The sequence below is a fragment of the Helicoverpa zea genome, chromosome 30 (assembly GCF_022581195.2).
Source record: "Helicoverpa zea isolate HzStark_Cry1AcR chromosome 30, ilHelZeax1.1, whole genome shotgun sequence".
Taxonomy (NCBI): domain Eukaryota; kingdom Metazoa; phylum Arthropoda; class Insecta; order Lepidoptera; family Noctuidae; genus Helicoverpa; species Helicoverpa zea.
Genome location: NC_061481.1, coordinates 4,108,694 through 4,133,379, shown reverse-complemented (window position 1 = coordinate 4,133,379; position 24,686 = coordinate 4,108,694). Strand labels below are relative to the sequence as shown.

Here is a 24,686-nt window from a genome sequence, read left to right as displayed (position 1 = left end):
ATTTGCCAAATATTGAAAAAAATGCAGGACGTAACGTTGACACTCAAACAAATATTAAGTCGCTCAAATATTATGAAGCTGCTCATTTTACATTTTCAGTAACTCAAATTAATGTTTGTAAGATACTATTCTGTTAAGTCGCTCAAATATTATGAAGCTGCTCATTTTACATTTTCAGTAACTCAAATTAATGTTTGTAAGATACTATTCTGTTGATTTTTCGTCACTCACAGTCAGTCGCTCACTTAGTAATTATATAACCCAAATTAATTAATTTTGACACTTAAAATTGTAATTTACAGTCACTCGGTTTATTACTACCCATAACTAAATAACTAAATTACCTACTTAGTTATTTAGGTATTCAAATAATTTAAAAAAATCTTACCATGTTTTCAAAAAACAGAAAATTGCGTCTCATTTTATCAATCTTTAGGTACTTAATATTGCGAAACTGAAGTTTGAACTTGCTTATCTCGAAAACGGCTTGTCCGGCTTGTGTGATTGTTTGTGTAAACAGTCATGTCCTCTGTCCGTCCGTCCGTCTGTCACCAGGCTGTATCTCATGATAGTAAGAGAGTTGAAATTTTCACAGATGATGTATTTCTGTTGCCGCTATAACAACAAATACTGAAAACTAGGATAAAATAAATACAAGGTGTTGATTTGCATTTGTGTCATAGTTCAGGAGGAGGACATAAAATACGTAAATAATCGATTGGAATTACAGTAGACGGGAAATAGCTAATATGCACTGCTTTTTTTGTCATTGTAATGTCGTGGTATTTCAGAAGTAATCCAATTTTATGAATGAAATTTATGAATGATCGTTACGTATGCTTTGTGTTTGCGTTTGTGTGAGGGCGCAGCACGGTTTTAACGCCAGTAACATACGCGCCAAGTTTAAATAAGGCTAGATGACATTTACGGAATGCCGAAAAAAAATTACGTACCAATTTATTTGTTGATTTGGGTCGAGAATCATTAGCATAATTACCTCCTTGAATATGGCACGGATGCAAATCAACAGCTTGTATTTTGGAGGGCTCCCAAACAACAAACGTGATTTCCCTTCGTGCGCGAGTCCAACTCGCACTTCGCCGTTTTTTTTTTATAATTACGTTTTTCATAAAAAGTCCTCACCAAGTTTGTTTTCCTAAGGTTAAACGCTTACAAATGGACTATAGACGACAAAAACACATAAAAACTTTTTGGTAACAAAAATATTTCACTACTAGCTTTCGAGAATCTGTGCTTTCGCCCGCGTAGAGTTCGGTTATATCGTGTTTCCAAGAGAATTCTTCAAAATTCCGAATTTTTGAGATTTTTGAGATAGAACTGACCTTGAGAAAGAATATGTTCTTATCTTATCTCTGTACCAAATTTTATTTAAATCCGTTCAGTGGTTTAGACGTGAAAGCGTAACAGACATCGCATTTATAATATTAGTTTGGATAAATAACCTAACTTTTCATCTCTCTTCCCCATCATACATTTCCCTGACTACCCTCAAGAGCTCGCTCAAATTGAGTCCCGTCTTTGCCGATATACCTATAACATCCATAGATGTCTTAATTTCATCATAAACCCTTCTCCCTTCATCTAAATCTATTTTGTTTATGACAACACAAGCCTTTCTGTTGGTGAAATTAGCATTATACTGTTGTAACTCGTAGGATAGAGTGTTATACTGAGTGACGGGGTCATTTGTAGCGTCAAGTAGGTAGATAAGGCCCCTGCAACGTTCCGCATGTTGAAGGAATTGGATGCCTGGAAAACAAAAATAGTTTAAAAACTAACCGTCGTACCACAAAAACTTTTAAACGTCTGTTGAACACTTGTCTAAAATGTCAGAATATGACGATGAAATAAGGTAAATATTGCAGCCACACTTTTTTTAGACAAGTGTTCAACAGATGTTTAAGTTTTTGTAGTAAGGATAAAAAAACACGCTAGTCATGTATTGTCATCAGAACTCGGAGCGTGTGCAAATTTTCATCCTAATCGAAGACCGGGAAGTGGGGCAAATTAAGATTCCAAGATTTTTTTACATACATAGTTACATGTGAAGCTAATATAAGAGTGTTTTCAATAATAAAAATCGGTGTTTTTGTTAAAAAATATAATCTAATCGTGAAGTCGTGGACCGTGGTGGCCTAGCGGGCAAAGAACCAACCTCTCGAGTATCAGGGCGCGGTTTAGATTCCAGGGGCCCCATTCTCCTAATTTTACTTAAGCGACATACGATTCACGTTCGACTCGATTCGACTGAGATCCAATCCCAACTCGATTACGATTGAAGCGTATGTGGCATTCCACTATTTTTTCTTTGAAATAAACGTTTTTATCCTTTTCTGTCATTCAATAATGAATCATTTTATCTGCAAATGATTTACGATTGCAAAATGATTGTACAGCAAACTACCGTATAGACCAAAATCACCAAAATAGGAGACCAATCGCACACCAATCAAATGTCAATCGAATACGATTGGTCTTTTATTAGTAGCAGAATGCCCGATATGGTTAAAACTGCTATTGCGATCATATTGCGATTCGATTTTGACATTATTAACTTAGGAGAACCGGGCCCCAGGTCAGGCAAGTACCAATGCAACTTTTCTAAGTTTGTATGTACTTTCTAAGTATATCTTAGACACCAATGACTGTGTTTCGGATGGCACGTTAAACTGTAGGTCCCGGCTGTCACTGAACATCCTTGACAATCGTTACGGGTAGTCAGAAGCCAGTAAATCTGACAATAGTCTAACCAGGGGTATTGGGTTGCCCGGGTAACTGGGTTGAGGAGGTCAGATAGGGCAGTCGCTCCTTGTAAAGTACTGGTACTCAGCTACGTCCGGTTAGACTGGAAGCCGACCCCAACATAGTTGGGAAAAAGGCTCTGAGGATGATAATGAGTTTTATTTCTATAACTTACCTAGACCGTAGTTCTTGTGCGAGCCGGGAATCAAACCCGGTAGATCCGCTATGGCTACTTGTTCATAATCATCGTACGGCACCATGCCTGCAACAAAAATATTATTAGCATCACTAAAATATTATAAAAGCGAATGTTTGCGAGTGTGTTTGTAACTTCTTGAAGTGCAAACGGCTGAACGTATTTTGGTAAAACTTTGCAGTAATATAGCTTAAAAGTAGCCTTAATATTACTCTGATAGAATACTTAGCATATAGGCTATTTCCTGCCCGGGCAAGGGATGTAGTTCTGGGACGCGGGTGAGGAAAATATTTTTTGATTTTTTGTTCCAAGAGAGGCTCCGAAACTACTCAAAAAATACAAATCGGTTCGATTTGAAAAAAAAAAACATTCACTGCTGGGAAGCTACAATATGCCCGAGTGACATAGGCTATATTTTATCTACGTACGGGAAGTGGTTCCCCCGGAACGCGGGTAACCCTAGTATAGGTTAAAAGTAGCTTTTTTTTAACGTAACTAACGGTAACTGGGTTGGGGAAGTCAGATAGGCAGTCGCTACTTTTAAAACACTGGTGCTCAGCTGAATCAGGATAGACTGGAAGCCGATCCCAACATAGTTGAGAAAAGGCTCGGAAGATGAGGATTTGTCTCAGGTATCTAAGGCCCATAGAATATATTCTACTCACCGATATGTGGGCGTAGCGTGGTGAAGGGGTAGGGCGCCACGGTAGGCCGCGCGCGAGTCAGCGCTCGGAGTAACGTGCTCTTACCTAGAACATTGATATGTATTACTAAATCAATATGTTAGGCGTTATAATAATGGCGTCCACGGCCGATTTCGACCACGGCGGCTGATCTCATTTTAAGGAGATCAGCCAGCTGCGCAGGACATATTATAGTGCACGAGCATTTGCGCAGACACAGGTGCACTCACTGTTCCTTCACTCTTATAGCGCGATGGGACGGCAATCCGACACGACCGGGAAGAGATCAGGCGCAGGACCGACATTTAAGTGCTCTCCGATGCACGGGTGAATCAATCACCAACTTCTAGACTACGGACTGCTTTGTGAAAGTTTAAGAACACCCACAAAGCGATTTCGAGCCTCGAGCCGACCTCGAGCACAGCAGCCGCGCTTGCGACCACTAGACCAACGAGGCACTGGATTACTGGTATCGTATGTAAGTATCAAACACTTCTACATCATCATTTTTTTTTTAGCTGTAGGATGTACACTGCAAACTAAACAGACGGCCGACGATCGATTTTTATTCAAATAAAATCTTGGTTCCAATCAGTTTTCAGTAGTTCTGATACCGGGTAAATACCTGGGTCCCGATTCTCCTTATTGTACTTAAGTGACTTACGATTCACATTCGACTGCGATCCAATCACGACTCAATTACGATTGAAGCGAATGTGGCATTCCGCTATTTTTTCTTTGAAATAAACGTTTTTTCCTTTTCTATCATTTAATAATGAATCATTTTGTCTGCAAATGATTTACGATTACAATATGATTGTAGAGCAAACTACCGTATAGACCAAAATCACTATAATATACCAGACCAATCGCAAACCAATCGAATGTCAACATGAAAAACCTTAACATGCAAATAAATATTTTGAGTTTTGAGAGTTTATGTCGTTGAAATATGATTGGTCTTATATTAGTTGCAGAATGCCCGATATGGTTAAGACTGCTATTGCTATTCAATTTCTAATTAATTTTGACATTATTAACTTAGGAGAATCGGGCCCCAGATCTGTGTAATGTGCGTATCCATTCATCTTCATGCTGATTTATGAGCCCAAACTTATTATTACGGTACTAAAAGTTTGCAGTGTAGGTACTCTAAAAATGATAAAGAGTTTCAAAATAGCCGATTGGAAGCAGTCTTATGGAGCAACTGTTTTATAAAATTGATAAAAACAAGTACTTAAACAATAAAAAAACTAAATTAGGTTAGTATTAGATATCTCTATCAAGCTGTTCTCCATATTTTGTTTAGAATTAAATGTTTATCAAGTCTGTCATTAAATTGATTCACATTTTGACCTGACACAGGGTACTTTTTCCGAGAGTTTATTCCAAAAGGAACATTTGATTATTTCGCAACAAATCGTTACAAAAATGTTGGAGGTCAATTTTTACAGGGCACACAAGAGCACGTATGTGTTAGGAACACAGACTAAAGAAAGATGAGCGGAGATGCTAGAATGCAGTTAGATCGCCTTCTAGCTCAAATTCATGTTGTCGCGCTACTTTCTCAGGCGATTTTCCGTTATGGCACCTCCGCTAGTCATTTTTTTCTCCATGGTTAAAAAACTCAATACTCACTACTTGAATGCATACCATAATGTTTTGTTGGCACGTTAAACTGTAGGTCCCGGCTGTCATTGAACATCCTTGGCAGTCGTTACGGGTAGTCAGAAGCCAGTAAGTCTGACACCAGTATAACCAAGGGGTATTGGGTTGCCCGGGCAACTGGGTTGTGGAGGTCAGATAGGCAGTCGCTTCTTGTAAAGCACTGGTACTCAGCTGAATCCGGTTAGACTGGAAGCCGACCCCAACATAGTTGGGAAAAGGCTCGGAGGTTGATGAATGTTTAGATGTGTTGGTAAACAGGTAATGTATGTCACAATTATGGACCCTGTCGGGCCCAGCATATAATAGTGGGAGAGAGGAGGAAGCTCACTGAGTGTTTAATGTGGCATATTTTATGTATTACATACTAGCTTTGGCCCGCGACTTCGTTCACGTAGAATAGTGACATCCGGCAGAGTTTTGGTTTGACCAATAGATGGCGCTGTATGTCCGGAATAAATTTTATTTTATTTTTTATCTTTTGTAATAAAAACTATCCTATGTCCTTTCTCAAGTCCCAAACTATGTCTGTACCAAATTTCACACAAATCGGTTCAGTAGTTTAGGCGTGGAGAACAGACAGAAAGACAGGCAGACAGAGTTACTTTCACTTTTATAATATTACTTAGTTTAGATTAGTTAAATAGTTAGTTATTAGAATTTTTTTTTTGTATACAATTATGTACCTTATACAACATGTAACGTAATTAACGCACACCCTCAAACACCCCAATTAGAATATTTTGTTATAATCATAATACATACACTGAATTTCTAATTTAACATGTATATGCATTGTTATTTACTAAATTAGTTATACCAATTCTTGGAGAACTTTTTGGTCATACTACTACGCACGCAAATATCGCACCGCGCGCCGCTCGACTCGACACAACATAACGAAACTACGGAAAAAGCCGACAATACACGAAGTCTTACTATACGAAGTATTACTTTGAGTTGCGGTCTATTTGAATTTGTTTAGACTGTACAGGGTTAATATGACAATAATTTCCGTAGTTTTAATTATTTTTGGGATAAAAAATTACCTATATTAAAAATGTTATAAATCGATTCAGTAAACGATTCTGAACAAACTAATTTCAGGATGTGCGTTAATTAAGTTACATGTTGTATATTATAACTCACCAGCGTTAGGAAAGCCGATGAGTCCTATATGCGCCATGGAGCGAACTTCCAAAGTATACACGTTAGTTTCACCGACTGCACCTAATTCCGCTACACTAGGAGCCTGAAACAATGTAGTGGGTTAATCATCTGCCTAGCCTATTTGGAAGGAGGATTTAAGTACCAAATTATGATTTCTGTCACTAAGGGCTCGATTCTGGTTAGTTAATGTTAAGTTAAAGTTATGTTTGGACTTTAAAGGAGACTATGACCCTTGAATTTGTTTCGGCGTTTCTTCTCAGGGATCAGTCAGTTAGGAAATGCCAACACCAGCGTTCTTAAAATGACGTGTAAAAGTGATGTAATGCCCAACTTGCAAAATAAACGATTTCATTTCAATAATGTGAAAATTGAATAATAACTGAATCACAATAGCAGTTTTAATCTTGGCATTCTGCTACTAATATAAGACCAATCGTATTCCAATGACATTTCATTGGTTTTCTATTTGGTCTACTATAGGGTAGTCTGCAATCGTAAATCATTTGAAGACATTATGATTAATTATTGAATTACAGAAAAGGATAAAAAACGTTTATTTAAAACAACAAAAAAAGCGGAATGCCACATACGCATTATGTTATACACATACATTTCTCAATGTGTGTATAAGTGTGCGTCTGCGCAAAAATAAATTATTTTTCTTTCTTTCTTACGCTTCGATCGTAACTGGGTCATGATTGAATGTTAGTTGGATATCAATTGTTCGAGCCCCTGGGACCCACACATTCATACTTGAGAGGTTGGTTCTTTACCCACTAGGTCACCAAGCCTCAGGTTGCCACTAAAAGTATCAAAGTCTGAGCTCTGCCTCATTGAGACGCCATGGTGACATCGCCAGCGGCGCAGGCCTGGCTACTTCTGGCTTCCAAAGGTCGCCAATTCGAGTGGCCATGGCGTCTCGACAGTCAGTTGTTTACATCGTCGCTGAAGAAATCGCACGCTGACTGGCGACCACATTGGCGACTGAGTGAGGGAGGTGCGCTGTACCGTGTACAATATAGTGGCAGCCGTGGCATCGTCCCCAAGCTGCCAAAGTATCCAGAAGCCACGTAGAGAACTGTAGCTCGCAGCCACGCTTCCAATTTGGCGACGTTGCCAAACCGTCGCCAATTGAGTTAGGAACCATACATTTCAATATTAACTGCTTGGATACGCAGCTGGCGACGTCGCCATTGGTGGCAGGGCTCTCAGTCTAACCTGTTCAGTGTCAGTGAGGAAGAACTTGTTCCCCCTGCCGCCCGAGCCACCGCGCGCCGCCACGAACATCACGCCTTCCGAGTTCAAGTCACCCACTACGCGGCCGGAAGCGTCGCGGATTATAGTACCTGCAATAATGTTGTATCGGGTGTGTCGTTCACAATCACATTAAATCATATCGCATATACTTTATGATATTCTATGGCGAATTGTAAAAAAAAATAACCTAATCCATTCAGTGGTTTAACCACAGGAGTCATTTTTCGTTTTTATAATTTACAACATCATGTGTAAAGCAGCAGCAGCAGAAGTATCGTATGTTTTGATCAGTTGACAGCTGTCAGTTTTCAAGGGAGAATTTCAGTTGTTTGTAATGACCATAGATGTAATATAATAAACAAGATTGCGCACGCTCAAAATATATATTTACGAAAATGAACTCTATTCCAACGCAATAAGGTACTAAATTTGTTGCATAATACACAGAGGCAAATCCGAGCCGAGAGGGATAGTTAGAACGGAGGCCGTTTGTCTCTTTCCAGCATAAAAAAATGTTGTGATCAACAGTTTTGTCTTCCCAAAAAAACAATTGAATCACATATTAGTTACTTACCTGTCAACCTACGTAGGTGGTCCCGGTCATATTAAACTAAAATAAAAACGTGGGGCCCCTGTGAAATCCTACCTATGGCAAAGCATATCTTTATACTTTGGTAGATCATGAGCTCGGCGTTCGCTGGTGAAGCCGCTACGGCTGATTATTGATTGTCAAAATCTCCAGTTACGATTATAGTAAGTCGATGCAATCCACACCTATTATACCTCTAGAAGAAAGTACTACAGCAATAGTTAATGGGCCCCACGTTTTTATTTTAGTTTAATATGACCGGGACCACCTACGTAGGTTGACAGGTAAGTAACTATTTTTTTATTTTCTAGTTTTCAGTGCACATAAGATAAAACCGTTTAACTTAAAAGTTTTTTTACCGATTTTTTTTGTATTTCTACTTCATATATAGACTGGACTGCTGAGCCATTTATGTCGCTTTTTTTCATTTTTTGGGTCGCTATAATTTATTTTCTAGTTTTCAGTGCACATAAGATAAAACCGTTTAACTTAAAAGTTTTTTTACCGATTTTTTATTTTCTAGTTTTTAGTATTTAATGAAAATGCGTACCGAATATTCCTCATTCTATCTAATTCATTTAGTGTATCATTATTACACGGTCTCTTACCTGACAATTTATTACAATCTAATTCCTCAATACATAGCCCTTCCAGATACTTTTTTTTTTAACAACCCCAAAAATCATCACATGACCTCTCCTGCTGTGGGTCAGCAGCGGTGAGGGAGTGTCAGACTCTTGACTAGAAACCGTTTTGTTCCGTCGTAGGCCTTTTATGTACCAGGGCCGCGGTAACTCTTTCGAACAATCTCGCAGCCCAGGCAGGCCTTGGCCCTGTTGGGCCCCGCTGGAGTTACTGACAGTTTTCTACTTGTGAAGCCCTTTCATTTGATACCCGTATTGGTGGGATTGATAAAAAATTGTTATCAGCCATTTGGTAGCGGCGGCCATCTTAGATTTCAATTTTGCATAGTAAATTGTATTCTACTTGTTGAGACCTTTCATTTGATACCCATGTTGATGGGATTGATAAAACCTACGTTATCCGCCATTTTATAGCGGCCGCCATCTTGGATTTAATTTTTTATAGTATATTGTATTCTGTTTGTTGAGCCCTTTCATTTGATACCCATATTGATGGGATTGATAAAACCTACGTTATCCGCCATTTTGTAGAGGCCGCCATCTTGGATTTTAATTTTATATAGTACATTGTATTCTACTGGTTGAGAACTTTCATTTGATACCCATATTGATGGGATTGATAAAACCTACGTTATCCGCCATTTTGTAGCGGCCGCCATCTTGGATTTCAATTTTTTATAATATATTGTATTCTGCTTGTTGAGCCCTTTCATTTGATACCCATATTGATGGGATTGATAAAATCTACGTTATCCGCCATTTTGTGCCGGCGGCCATATTGGATTTATAATGTTATCGATATTACTATATTGTATTGTCATCGGAATTAAAGGTGTATACAAAATTTCGGTTGACAGGAAGAGGGTGAAATTTGAATTACTAAAGGACAATGGACACAAATGTATGGGACCTGGTATACCCCACCAATAGCGATGTCATACATATCATTGGATAGGCCTTTTTATGTAGAACAACATTTACTATGACGGCTTTGCTGAAATGTTTGTCCGTTCTGAGATATAGATCAAAAACTGTGCAAAAGTTAAACTAAAGTTAACTTAATAATCTATTGATATCTCAAGTTTTTAGAGGAAAAACTAAGTTCCACTAATTGTAAGTCTCCTGAGTCCTACCCGCTGTGCCCGTTAGAGTCCATAATTGTTACTATACCGTATAATTTCAACCTTATAGGTACCGTACCAACTGGATATTGGGCATAATGATAAACCCCACCAATAACAAAGTCATACATATCGATGGATAGGTCTTTTTAACTGGAACAACATTTAGATACTATGACAGCTTTGTTCTATTGTTTGTCCGTTCTGAGATATAGATAAAATCATCATCAGCCTATCGCAGTCCACTGCTGGACATAGGCCTCTCCAAGTGCACGCCACTGAGATCGATTTTCGGCTTCTCGCATCCAGCTCCTGCCAGCCGTCTTGCGCAAGTCATCACTCCACCGTGCCTGAGGACGTCCTACACTACGTTTGCCGAGGCGTGGTCTCCACTCTAGAACTCGTTTACCCCAACGGTTATCGGTTCTTCGGCTAATATGGCCGGCCCACTGCCACTTCAGCTTGCTGATTCGGTGGGCTATATCGATGACCTTGGTTCTCTGACGGATTACCTCATTTCTGATGCGATCCCTCAGAGAAATGCCGAGCATATCCTGCATGCTGTACAAAGTCTGCATTTGTTATTATGTTTAGCGTTCCACCTTATACTGTACATTGCGGACTGAAATAGACGATATGAATATAAGAATAATCCACATTTCGTTAATACTTTACTTTGTACATTTAAATAATTCAATATATTCTTATTAGCCTTTTCCCAGCTATCTTGCAGTCGGCTTCCAGTCTAACCGGATGTAATTGCCTATCTGATCTCCTTACCGCAGTAATCTGGGCAAGTCGATACCTCTTAGTAAGATTAGTTGCCAGTCTCTCTGTCTTCTATTGTTACCCATGCATGACCATGGACCGACCGCACCAAGCGATTGCTTATGATCCTTATGATCGATCGACACATGTGGCTGTTACTCAGACAAGAGTTTCTCTTTCTCATGATCATTAAATCTTTCTCATTCTAAAGTACATAAATGCAGCAGAGTGTTTTACAAGGAGTGACTGCTTATCTGACCTCCTCAACCCAGCTACCCGGGCAATTCAATACCTCTTGGTTAGACTGGTGTCAGACTTACTGAATTATGACTACCCGCAATGACAGCCACGGATGTTCAATGATAGCCGGAACCTACAGTTTAACGTGCCCTCCGAAACACAGTCATTGGTGTCCAAGATACACTTAGGTAGACAGTACATACAAACCTAAAAAAGTTGCATTGGTACTTGCCTGACCTGGAATCGAACCCGCGCACTTGACAGGTTGGTTCTTTACCGACAAGGCCACCACGACTTACATAACGATTATTAAAAAATTAAAAAAAGAAAGACATTGGTGTTATTTTTCAAAGAAAATCAGATTACAGTGTTGATTAGCATTGTTTTTTAGCCATATCTCAGAACGGACAAACAATAGAACAAAGCTGTCATAGTAAATGTTGTTCCAGTTAAAAAGACCTATCCAATGATATGCATGACTTTGTTATTGGTGGGGTTTATCATTATGCCCAATATCCAGTTGGTACGGTGCGGTGTAAGGTTGAAATGCTAAATAACAGTAAGAATTATGGACCCTAACGGGCACAGCGGGTAGGATTCAGGGACTTACACTTAGTGGAACTTAGTTTTTCCTCTAAAAACTTGAGATATCAATAGATTATTAAGTTAACTTTAGTTTAACTTTTGCACAGTTTTTGATCTATATCTCAGAACGGACAAACATTTCAGCAAAGCCGTCATAGTAAATGTTGTTCTACATAAAAAGGCCTATCCAATGATATGTATGACATTGCTATTGGTGGGGTATACCAATCTGCCCAATGTCCTTTGACCCAAGAATGAATAAATAATAAATAAAACAAACGGGGTAAGCTAAATAAAACCGTTTAAAAAAAACAGTCTTCATTTCGAATCTTCCTGCTTTTATACTGCTAATTCCCGCTAATTATTAAAAGCCTTTATAAGTATCTTAAGGTCACAAACTGCGTAAGTTAAAACTTCAATACCAATCTGCGTTTAATAATCTTAGCAAATTCGGATTTGTCTCACATAGCTTAATCTCATAGTCACCCTATTAGAAAGGGACAGACAGCCTCCGTGCTAACTGTTTCACTCGGCTCGTTTTTTGGGTTTATGTGCGCAGTCCTGTTTACTAATATTATGTCTATGGAAATGACTGACTTTTATATGGTGTTTTAATTTTTGCACATTTTTATTCCATTTACTTTGTTTGAAAAAAACATTTTTTTATTTTTACGTATTTTTCTTTTATCTTTGTGTTAATCGACATATATTAACCAGTATTTCATTTAATGTGATTATGAACGACACACCCGATATAGTTATAATGGGTGCTGTTAGTGGTTCAAGAGGGGTACTACTTCCTGTGCCCGGATATAAAATAATTGGTAATTATAATAATGGCGTCCACGGCCGACATCGGCCACGGCGGCTGTTCTCTTATTTAAGGAGATCAGCCAGCTGCGCGGGACATATTATAGTGCACGAGCATTTGCGCAGATACAGGTTTACTCCCTATTCCTTCACTCTCATAACCCGATGGGACGGCAATCCGACACCACCGGAAAGAGATCAGGCGCAGGACCGACATTTACCTGCTCTCCGATGCACGGGTGAATCAATCACCAACTTCCAGCCTGCAGGCTGCTTTGTGAAAGTTTAAGAAAACCCACAAAGCGATTTCGGCCCGACCCGGGAATCGAACCCGAGACCTCGAGCACAGCAGCCGCGCTTGCGACCACTAGACCAACGAGGCAGTCAAAGTTAATTATATTAGTAGGATTAACTACGTAAACAGCCACTGTAAACAACGTTTGATGCCGTCGGTCGTGTGGCCATCTTGAAATTATGAATGTTCTATGTGTTTCGGAAATGAGGAGTTGCGGCTGTCATTTGAACATCTTTGGTTGTCACGGGTAGTCAGAAGCCAGTAAGTCTGACTACAGTCTAACCAAGGGTTATCAGGTTGCCCAGGTTACTGGGTTGAGGAGGTCAGATAGGGCAGTTGCTCCTTGTAAAACACTGGTACTTGGCTACATCTGGTAGACTGGAAACTGACCCCGACATAGACACAGTTGGGAACAGGCAGATGAATAAATTGTACCTAGAGGCACAGGCACGACTACGTGCTGAGCGTTTTTGCCGCAGCAGTCCTTATTGTAACCCTTCTCTCCGTGAGCAGCCTGCACCACCGACTTGCAGTGGTTCAGGCTCTTGCAGGAGTACGTAGCCTGGAACATAGATACAGTGGGATTAATAAAGGGTAATCAGAATTGTTTTTAAAAGGACAACCACAGATATATTGTAAACTACCTGTTTATAACCAGACTACTTTCCATAACTAGATCATATATACAGGCCCCTCTTCTCCACTGGGCACTATGGGCACGTGCCCAGGGCCCCGCGATCGAATGGGGCCCCCTAGTTCCTGCCAGATTACCAAATGATAACTGATATCTAGGTTTTACCGAAAAACATTAATTTTGAAAAATCTGATGATAATGACCTACTACAATACCTACGCTTATTAGCTTTAGTTTGCCGCATGCGCATAGCTATAGGTACTTTGTACAATTACATAGCTTGAACTTTTTGACAGATGGGTCCGTGATGGGAAACAGACAATATCTATTGGTGTAAAAAATATGTGGCTGTATGTTTGTTTTAAACTATTCAAAATAAATGAAAATGAAGCACCTAACAGTGTAAAGGAGCCCGTTTTTTTTGCAAAAGATTTTACACAATTTATTAAAGCAAAACAAAATTGAAGACACATTTCCTAACGTAGAAATTTCATTGAGAATATTTTTAAGCAAGATGATAACTAACTGTAGCGGAGAACGCTCTTTCTCCAAATTGAAACGAATAATCTAGAAGGGTGGTACCTTTGCAATCAACATAGAGTTAATCTAAGGATTTTATGCTAAGCTAGTTACTTTTGTAGATTATTTTTTATATATCCTATTTTTTTATAGTTAGTAACAAAAAAAAAAAACGTACCAGCCGAATTGAGAACCTCCTCCTTTTTGGGAAGTCGGTTAATAAATTTAGAACCTTGTTTGTCTATTTTCTTTATATATTATAACTAAATGAGCGCCCCCAAAATATTTATTTTATTCTAGTTTTCAGTATTTGTTGTAATAGCAGCAATAGAAATACATCATCTGTGAAAATTTTCACTCTCTAACTATCACGGTTTATGAGATACAGCCTGGTGACAGACGGACGGACGGAGGAGCGAAAACAATAGGGTCCCGTTTTACCCTTTGGGTACGGAACCCTAAAAACATTGTCTTTTGTTTGGTATAGGGTTTCAATAGTTGGAACTCTTACAGTCAGAGCATTACAATAACTGATGCAACCCTAGAAAGTTTCATAAACATTGTTTTACTTAGCAATCTGAGACAACAAGATATCAACACACCAAAAAGTTTGTATATCACCAAACCTGAAATATAACATGTCCGCCGTTCCCGCCATCGCCTCCGTCAGGCCCGGCGTGGTCCTTACACCACGCACTGAGGAAGGATATGCAACCATCTCCACCAGAGCCACCGACAGCACGAACCCGGTAGGAATCAACGTAATATTGCACCGTATTCCGCGTAGACTTTGCCTTCAAGCTGCGAAGAGCTTTTGGCGCGTAATCAGAACTTAAACGTATGATTTTCACTTGAGAGGTAAGTGTTAACGATTTAAATAAGTTTATTAGACGCATTTTTGTGTTTTGTGTTGGTTTTCTAGGTTATGTTCATGTTGTGAAAGTTATGTCACTTTTTGACATTTGACCAGAGAATAGAAGCATGACAGTTGAGATTTGGATACTTGGACTTTAGTCAAAAGAAACTTGAGAGTGAAATTGGCTCGGTTGATTCACACGTCATTATTTACGCAAGAAATAATGATGTGATTTGCATAAAGCGATATTTAAATCAAGCCATTATTATATACTAGCCTTAGGCAGGCCATATAATATAAAGAAATGCAAGGTTAATGCTTCCACGTAAGGAAGGGGTTACGAGCCGTCTACATTATTTCAAAGATTTGCTACGTGCGTCACAATAACATGTTTTCAATTACTTTCTCACGTGTCTTAACATCTTCGGCAAAATACTTCAGATGAAGTACTCCTTATACGTTATCTCCACGAGTGCTTTTATGCTTAGACAAATTATTAGAACAGTTTTAGATTTAAATGAGGAAAATAATAAATCTGAGTTCTTTTGTAAAATAGATACCTATTATATTTAGTTATTTAAGTGCTGTTAAATAATCTACTATATTCAGATGCAGCGACTGCACCACCACGTATAAACTGAAATGAGAGAAATCCCGTAATAAACAGTCATAGCACCTGACATTGAAAAGTGGAACATGAATCGTATGTATTAATGTGTGCTCCTTGCAATGACTCTATATATAGCAAATAAAAATATATTGATGACAACTCACTTCTGAAAACACTCAATTCTGTAAAGTTCCCGCGACACTTATACCTTATCATTCCTCGATAGTTTTCATCAATTAATCAACTTACTTTACCACGCGGTTTCACTAACCCTGTTTTACGATCTATTCCATTATGCTTTCTTCCATCTGATCAGCAGTGAGTCGGAAGTTCTTCCTAAACCCCGGTATTAGAATTGTCTCTTACCCCTTTCATCACAATTTAGCCATTTAACCGCGTGACAAACAAATAGACACACATTCCCATTTACAATATTAATTAAGTAATCCACTTATTTATAAAGGCTCTCACTACTACCCACCACATTTAGCAACATGAAGGCTGTGGTAGTGTTGGTCTGTGTCCTCAGCTTGGCGGTTGGTGAGGAGGTGGCTCCCAGATACCACCAGCGCGTGGGGGTGCCGGCTGCGGCTGCCATACAGCGCTCCGAATCCATGAGAGTTGTTGGAGGGTTAGCGTCGTATTTAGGGGAGCATCCGTTTTTGGTGAGTTTAGGCTAGTTTTATTTTAAAGATTATTGCGCAGTGATAATGACGATATTAATAGGTATAGCTTTCCAGACTGAAACTTACAGACACCTTAAGATTTAAATTATTATTGAAATATGCAGCGTAACACGATGCTGACAATTCGTTTTATGTAGAACTAGCTTCTGCCCGCGACTTCGTACGCGGATCCTGTCCCTTATGCCAGCGACTGCGGGGTCAGCAAAATTAAAGATCTGGATCGTCTGATGTTGAATTTAAAGGGCCCGTTGACGGGCAAACAACAGTATACGCAAAATCATTCGAAACGTTCCATAAATTTCACTTTTGTACGTCAACGGCAAAAGCACAGCAGACTAAACAAAACGCTAAGAACTAAAGCGCAATAGGCGTGACCATAGGGATAAAAGTAGTGATTCTAATTAGTCCGCATTTAAGTGGTTTTTCTGAACGGACCCTTAAATAACAAAGTAGTGGTGACCTAGTGTTTAGAGAACCAATCTCTCAAGTATGAGTGTGTGACTGCGATTCCAGGTCTGGCAAGTACTTGCCAATGCAACTTTTCTTAGTTCGTATGTACTTTCTAAGAATATTTTGGCCACCAATGACCGGTTTTGAAACCAATAACTGTGTTTCGTTCGTTGGCAGTCGTTACGGGTAGTCAGAAGCCAGTAAGTCTGACACCAGTCTAACCAAGGGGTATCGGGTTGCCCGGATAACTGGGTTGAGGAGGTCAGATAGGCAGTCGCTTCTTGTAAAGCACTGGTACTCAGCTGAATCCGGTTAGACTGGAAGCCGACCCCAACATAGTTGGGAAAAAGGCTCGGAGGATGATGATACCTGATTAATTAAAATCTAGCTGCCTGCCCCCTCGTCCCCCGCGGTACTGAGTAGGCTACCCTGTCATGAAGATAAATGGAAAAGAATACAACACTCAAATAGCATTAAAACTCGAACATTCATTCTATAAAGTTTTGTAGTAAAAGAGTAAAATTGACGATGATATACCTACCATCACCATTGAAAGCCTGTTCTAAACTATTACCGCCTTCACCGCTTGGAGGTACTTGCAGCTTATTATATCATTATACAGTGAAATTAGAGATAGCTTTCATTTCCACATCAGTTGTTTCTGATCTTCGATTCTCATAAGTCAACAGAAAATATACATCAGATCGAACAACTTTTGCTAAAACGTCATTTCAAGTGTACTTGGAGTTCAACTTCAGATGTTTTAGATCTTCGATTTTTGTAAGTCAACAGAGAGTGCTCATCAGATTGAACAACTTTTGCTAAAACGGTATTCCTATGTACCTATGCTATCGTGTAGCTGGGCTCTTGAAGTTCCGCATCAGGTGTTCCAGATCTTCGATTTTTATAGGTCAATAGAGAGTGCTTATTAGATTGAACAACTTTTGCTAAAACGTCATACCTTTATATGCTATAGTCTAGCTGGGCTTCTGGAGTTCTACATCAGGTGTTTTAGATCTTCAATTTGTATAAGTCAACAGAGAGTGCTTATCAGATTGAACAACTTTTGCTAAAATGTCATACCCGTATATGCAACAGAGTAGCTGGGCTCTTGGGGTTCCACATCAGGTGTTTTAGATCTTCATTTTTTATAAGTCAGCAGAGAGTGCTTATCAGATAGAACAACTTTTGCTAAAACGTCATACCCGTATATGCTACAGAGTAGCTGGGCTCTTGGGGTTCCACACCAGGTGTTTTAGATCTTCATTTTTTATAAGTCAACAGAGAGTGCTTATCAGATTGAACAACTTTTGCTAAAACGTCATACCCGTATATGCTACAGTGTAGCTGGGCTCTTGGGGTTCCACATCAGGTGTTCCAGATCTTCAAATTTATTCTCTCAACCGAAAATGCTCATCACGTGGAACAATTTTTGCCATGGCACCATTTTTGTATCTCTTATAGTTTTGCTGATCTGTTGCAGTTCTGCACCAGGTCTTCAAGTTTCGAAGATGAATTATAGCCTATATGTTGCCCCGACTTTATACCGATACAACAAAGAAAAAATCATTGAAATCCGTCCAGTAGTTCCGAAGATTAGCGTGTACAAACAAACAGACATACAGACATACAGACATACAGACATACAGACATACAGACAAAATTTTTTTTTTGGATTTGTGCTCCATTACTGTTTCTAAACCCCACCCAATTATTATTTTTTTAATATATTCAATGTACAGACACAGTTTTTTTACAGATTTATTATATGTATAGATATGTATTAGTCTATATACATATAGTTTCATGTTGTTAATTAAATTAAATAAAATATTTAAGTGATTCATGGTCGAAACTCGACTATCATAACATCGTGACATCTAGAATCAGGAATTCCATACATTTTCTCGTATATCTCTTCACTTACCTTCCACTTCATGCTCACAGGCAGGACTCGTGGTGACGCTGACTAACGACCAGACATCAGTGTGTGGAGGCAGTTTGCTGAGTCACTATCACGTGGTGACTGCGGCTCAGTGCTGGTGGGACGGTCAGTCGAAAGCCAGCAGTATTCTGGTAAGTCTAGGGTTCGAAGGTTATATCCATAGTGCTGTGTGGGCTGAAACACCTAAGAAACACCCTTGTGTAGTGCAAACTGGAGAATGGACCTGAGGTAGACAGATTTTGGGCTGCGGGTTGTTCGAAAGAGATACCGCGGCCCTGGTACATAAAAGGCCTATGACGGAACACGACGGTTTTTAGTCAGTAAGAGTCTGACACTCCCTCACCGCTGCTAACCCACAGCGGGAGGGGTCATTTGATGATTTTTAACGTCGGAAAAAAAAAAAGGTAGACAGATTTACTACTCTCAGTTTGATATTAGTATCAAGGTACATGTTAGCTAGCAGCCTCTTTAACTATAATGACGAAGCGAAGGATAAGTAATTATAACTACTACTTTTAGACAGAATAGTTTCTCCCGCATCCCGTGGGAACTTATACAACTTACAACTGAACACTGGATAGTCCGCGACACTGGAATAAAAAGCAAAATATCCTATGTACCTAACACTAAAAGAATATTTCAAAATGGTCCAATAGTGACTGCGCGTTCTAACGAGTAGCGTTCTAGCGTGATCAAACAGGGGCCCGATTCTACTAATTTTACTTAAGCAACACACGATTCACATTCGACTGAGATCCAATCACGACTCAATTACGATTGAAGCGTATGTGGCATTCCGAATTTTTTTCTTTGAAATAACGTTTTTATCCTTTTCTGTCATTTAATAATGAATCATTTTGTCTGCAAATGATTTACGATTGCAATATGATTGCAGAGCAAACTACCGTATAGGTAGACCAAAATCACCAAAATAGCAGACCAATCGCAAACCAATCGAATGTCGTTGGAATACGATTGGTCTTATATTAGTAGCGGAATGCCCGATATGCTTAAAACTGTTATTGCGATTCGATTTCTATTCAATTTTGACATTATTAACTTAGGAGAATAATAATAAGGGCCCCTGAAGGAGTCAGGATGGCGTCTTATAAGGATAAGCCTTTTTAAAATGAACAAGTATACGCTGGTAATGATACAAGTTAGCAGATTTGAAACAGACCATTGTCAAAAGCTCTGAATATATGTGTAACGATGCCTACGTCAACAAACTTGTACGCTCACACGCCAGTTACCTTCTTATATACAGAAAAACTGCGACTATTTAAACCTTATTGTATTATCTCAGGTAGTCCTCGGCTCTATCAAGCTGTTTTCAGGCGGCACTCGCCAGTATGCGTCCGTCACGCTGCACCCGGAATACAACCCTAACAACCTGCGCAATGACATCGCCATGTTGAAGATATCCTACGTCTCTTTCAGCTGTGAGTTTAGTTTCCTACATGAGTCTTTGACAAAAATGGCAAATTTCTATATCTAGTAAGCAAATCGGTTAGATAGATTATAGAAATCGGACACAAACGATAGTTTTTGACATTAATCCTATGAGGCCTGGCTAAACTACGAATTAAGCAAAATGAATCGTTTCTTCACATAAGACCACTTATAAAGAAACGATACTTGTTGTAAGAGGTATCCATTACTGTCTACCAGTGCTGGTAAATATCGAATGAACTTTCCTGAACGTTAGGTAGCATGAAATACATTGCAATAATGTAAAATCTGAACAAATCAGCTTATGTATTTCTGAGCGTGCGATTGTTAATTTTTTAATACACTGTTCTAATATACACAAGCTCCAACTACACGGTTAAAAGTAATATCTATATTTTCAGACTACATCAAACCGATCCCGCTGCCGTATAGAATGAACGACACCTTCGTGGAGAGGAAAGCCGAAGCTATCGGCTTCGGGAAGACGAGCGATAGTAAGTTCTAATAATAATGGCGTCCACGGCCGATTTCGGCCACGGCGGCTGTTCTCATTTAAGGAGATTAGCCAGCTGCGCAGGACATATTATAGTTTAATTTAATGGCGTCCACGGCCGATTTCGGCCACGACGGCTGTTCTCATTTAAGGCGATCAGCCAGCTGCGCAGGACATATTATAGTGCACGAGCATTTGCGCAGACACAGATGCACTCCCTATTCCTTCACTCTCATAACCCGATGGGACGGCAATTCGACATGACCGGAAGGAGATCAGGCGCAGGACCGACATTTACGTGCTCTCCGATGCACGGGTGAATCAATCACCAACTTCCAGACTACGGGCTGCTTTGTGAAAGCTTAAGAAAACCCACAAAGCGATATTATAGTGCACGAGCATTTGCGCAGACACAGGTGCACACACTATTCCTTCACTCTCATAGCGCGATGGGACGGCAATCCGACACGACCGGAAAGAGATCAGGCGCAGGACCATAGACATAATATAGTAAACAGGACTGCGCACTTTGACCCAAAAAACGAGCCGAGTGAAACAGTGAAACAGTGACATATTATAGTGCACGAGCATTTGCGCAGACACAGGTGCACTCCCTATTCCCTTACTCTCATAACCCGATGGGTCAGCAATCCGACACGACCGGAAAGAGATCTCGTAAGTTCTAAAGCTTATATATATTGATGTAAATATAATATCGTACTCTAGGTAACAAAGTCACTTCCATCAAGAAGAAGTAACAAAACTTCCCATTTGCTATGTATTTAGACATTATTGTAGACATCTTAGAAATACCAACAACTGAAGTTGAAGAGTTCATTTTTTTGCTTGAACACACTTATCTTATGCACTACCATGGGCGTAGCCAGCTTTGGGCTCAGGGTGGGGCAGCCAATTTTTTGTATCTTGAGCCGTTAATCTCTTAATTTGAGAGGTTTATAGTTTCAGGTGCAGAAAATAAACAATCACACACAGGACAAAAGCCAAAAGCAAGGGCACACAGTTTCTGAATACGCGAGCGAAGCGAGCGCGAAATTTTTATCGGACTTAAGCCAAATATTACGTAAAATTTAGCCCAAACGTACTTAGCTTTTTGTTTGTTGACAAATACAAAAATAAGGGCATATAATTTCTGAATACGCGAGCGAAGCGAGCGTGAAATTTTTATCGGACTTAAACCAAATATTACGTAAAACGTTTTGCCCAAACGTACTTAATTTTTTGTTTGTTGACAAATACAAAAATAAGGGCATACAGTTTCTAAATAGGCGAGCGAAGCGAGCTCAAAATATTTATCGGACTTAAACCAAATATTACGTAAAATTTAGCCCAAACGTACTTAACTTTTTGTTTGTTGACAAATGCAAAAATAAGGGCATATAGTTTCTGAATACGCGAGCGAAGCGAGCTCAAAATTTTTATCGGACTTAAACCAAATATTACGTAAAATTTAGCCCAAACGTACTTAACTTTTTGTTTGTTGACAAATGCAAAAATAAGAGCATGTAGTTTCTGAATACGCGAGCGAAGCGAGCGTCAAATTTTTATCGGACTGAAACCAAATATTACGTAAAATTTAGCCCAAACGTACTTAACTTTTTGTTTCTTGATAAATACAAAAATAAGGGCATATAATTTCTGAATACGCGAGCGAAGCGAGCGTGAAATTTTTATCGGACTTAAACCAAATATTACGTAAAACGTTTTGCCCAAACGTACTTAATTTTTTGTTTGTTGACAAATACAAAAATAAGGGCATACAGTTTCTAAATAGGCGAGCGAAGCGAGCTCAAAATATTTATCGGACTTAAACCAAATATTACGTAAAATTTAGCCCAAACGTACTTAACTTTTTGTTTGTTGACAAATGCAAAAATAAGGGCATATAGTTTCTGAATACGCGAGCGAAGCGAGCGCGAAATTTTAATTATTTTTTAAGACTCAAAGCCAAAAACTACGTGAAATGTCGCCCAAATATACATTTTCATGAATGGGGGGACTAGGTACGACACACCCGATTTACGTCCCTACGAAAACCCCCTCGCTCGCCATAGAAAGTTAGATAACGTATAGCAACGTAAGCTTCGCGGACCACTCGGAATGCCTCCAGGGACCAGCAGTGGTCCGCGGACCACCGGTTAAGAACCACTGTGCTAAACGATCGTTCTATTGTACAGGGGCCCGATTCTCCTAATTTTACTTAAGCAACATACGATTCACATTCGACTGCGATCCAATCACGACTCGATTACGATTGAAGCGTATGTGGCACTCCGCTATTTTTTCTTTGAAATAAACGTTTTTATCCTTTTCTGTCATTCAATAATGAATCATTTTGTATGTAAATGATTTACGATTGCAGTATGATTATACGGTAGTTACCGTATAGACAAAAATCACCAAAATAGCAGACCAATCGCAAACCAATCGAATGTCGTTGGAATACGATTGTTCTTATATTAGTAGCAGAATGCCCGATAGGGCTAAAACTGCTATTGCAATCATATTGCGATTCGATTTCTATTCAATTTTGACATTATTAACTTAGGAGAATCTTGCCCCAGGTCGTACATGGCTGGGCAAGCAAAATAGCGAGAGCGGTTTTTACACTAGGATAAAATTGCATTTCCGAAATTTTGATCACATCTACCAGTTACCAGTTCCATCTCCTTCAATGCATTATTTTTTGGATTAGATGGACGGCTCGGCTCGCTACGCCACATAGCACCTATTCTTTTAGGGAATACGGCTCGCTTTCAAATGACGCGCGCACCGCGCACGTTCGGGAACTCGAGCGTGCATTTTGTTTTGATCGCGCTCTTTTCAAAGTCGAAATTTTTTTTGTGCAAGAACTTACGGATAGTACATATGTTGTTGATGTTGTTAGTTAGAGTAAGTAAAAAAAACATTGTTTAATCAGACACCTTATAGGTCAGAGCCAGGGCCCAGGGTGGGGCAAGTGCCCCAGCTTGCCCCAGTGTGGCTACGCCCATGTGCACTACTACACCGAAATTGAAAAATTACTTCAGTATTACATAGCCCATTTATCGAGGAAAGCTATAAGCTACTTTTTATCCGGTTACAAGGAGTATTTCCCATGCCACATGGCTAAAACTTCTATCAGAAGCAAGTTAAAATATTCTAACTAATCTATCTCTTTTCACCTGCAGAGTCTCCAATAGTGAACGACCAGGGTCTCCGCGACGTGTACGTGAAGGTGATCAGCAACGAGGAGTGTTCCTCATCGTTCGGCTCTCTAGTGACGAGTGACGTCATGTGTACCAGCGGCGCGGGGGGGAGGGGGCCGTGCACCGGCGACTCGGGCGCACCGCTCATTATCAGATACTTTTCGGGAAGCTCTGATTTGCTGGTAAGATGTTTGAAGATGGCTTTATGTATTGTAAAGAAACTTACCGTCGTAAGAGCGAGTATGATGCTAGGTTCTCCGGTTAATGATAGATATCTGACAGATAATCTATGACTTTTGGTTTCACAGGTCTTGGATAGCGATATCTGGCAAAGTTATAAGCTGCCTTTATCTGTGCAAAGAAATGTTTTTTTTCTCTCTATGGCAGATAGCATTAACTATCGGATACTTAGAGTCCTTAGAGGACCTTAGAGTTTACTAACTAAAGCCTACCTCTGTTTCTTCTGAAGCCCTTTCTATACCAGGGCCGCAATAACTCTTTTATACAGTCCCGCAGCTCCGACAGGCTCTCTCAACTACCTCAATCCGTGCGGCTGTAACTTAGCCATGAGCTCCTTTTCGTTCATATTCCTAAGATTTGAGTTATTTCCATCATCACCTCTGTTGCAGATCGGGCTGGTATCTTTCGGAGCTACTAATGGCTGCGAGGCAGGCTATCCTTCAGGATACACACGAGTCACATCTTACATCGACTGGATTCACAGCTTCTTGTAAACATGTAAAACTAATAAATGAAAACAAAAATAAAAGGTTTTAAAGCCTTTCATACATGAATTACAAGTCTTGTTTTACTGTTTCATCTTCCTTGTCACTTTCTAAAATCTTGGACCTTTTTAGGGTCCCGTTTTACCCTTTGGGTAAAAGGGTAAAACGGGACCCTATTGTTTCGCTCCTCTGTCCGTCTGTCCGTAAGTCAGTCACCAGGCTGTATCTCATAAACCGTGATAGTTAGAGGGTTGAAATTTTCTAACTAGAATAAAATAAATATTTTTGTGGGCTAGCATACAACAAACGTATTTTTTTGTCCGT

At 39.5% G+C, this 24,686-nt stretch overlaps 2 protein-coding genes across 2 annotated transcripts; one reads left to right on the top strand and one right to left on the bottom strand.

The window, feature by feature from the left end:
* Positions 1 to 1,001: 1,001 nt before the first annotated feature.
* On the bottom strand, positions 1,002 to 14,897 carry LOC124644414 (mitochondrial ribosome-associated GTPase 2). The gene is made up of 7 exons (XM_047183741.1): positions 14,566 to 14,897; positions 13,222 to 13,348; positions 7,696 to 7,823; positions 6,457 to 6,559; positions 3,625 to 3,708; positions 2,939 to 3,025; positions 1,002 to 1,770 (listed from the first exon to the last, which is right to left on the bottom strand). Exons 1-7 carry the CDS (start codon positions 14,833 to 14,835, stop codon positions 1,472 to 1,474), a joined length of 1,098 nt encoding a protein of 365 aa, XP_047039697.1. The 5' UTR covers positions 14,836 to 14,897; the 3' UTR covers positions 1,002 to 1,471.
* A 987-nt stretch (positions 14,898 to 15,884) lies between these two features.
* On the top strand, positions 15,885 to 24,437 carry LOC124644416 (collagenase-like). The gene is made up of 6 exons (XM_047183744.1): positions 15,885 to 16,070; positions 18,489 to 18,617; positions 19,793 to 19,928; positions 20,340 to 20,432; positions 23,620 to 23,819; positions 24,267 to 24,437. The coding sequence occupies exons 1-6, from the start codon at positions 15,900 to 15,902 to the stop codon at positions 24,369 to 24,371; spliced, it is 834 nt and encodes a 277-aa protein (XP_047039700.1). The 5' UTR covers positions 15,885 to 15,899; the 3' UTR covers positions 24,372 to 24,437.
* The last annotated feature ends 249 nt before the right edge of the window (positions 24,438 to 24,686 follow it).

What these genes read in the sequence shown, in the direction of transcription:
- LOC124644414 (XM_047183741.1), bottom strand. Translation starts at nt 14,835, where the DNA reads ATGCGTCTAATAAACTTATTTAAATCGTTAACACTTACCTCTCAAGTG. An exon ending in GCGGACATGTTATATTTCAG is followed by an intron (nt 13,349 to 14,565) that starts GTTTGGTGATAT and finishes TCTATGTTCCAG; the next exon opens with GCTACGTACTCCTGCAAGAG. An exon ending in CATCGGCTTTCCTAACGCTG is followed by an intron (nt 3,709 to 6,456) that starts GTGAGTTATAAT and finishes TCAATGTTCTAG; the next exon opens with GTAAGAGCACGTTACTCCGA.
- LOC124644416 (XM_047183744.1), top strand. Translation starts at nt 15,900, where the DNA reads ATGAAGGCTGTGGTAGTGTTGGTCTGTGTCCTCAGCTTGGCGGTTGGT. An exon ending in ATCCTACGTCTCTTTCAGCT is followed by an intron (nt 19,929 to 20,339) that starts GTGAGTTTAGTT and finishes CTATATTTTCAG; the next exon opens with ACTACATCAAACCGATCCCG. An exon ending in CTTCGGGAAGACGAGCGATA is followed by an intron (nt 20,433 to 23,619) that starts GTAAGTTCTAAT and finishes TTTCACCTGCAG; the next exon opens with AGTCTCCAATAGTGAACGAC.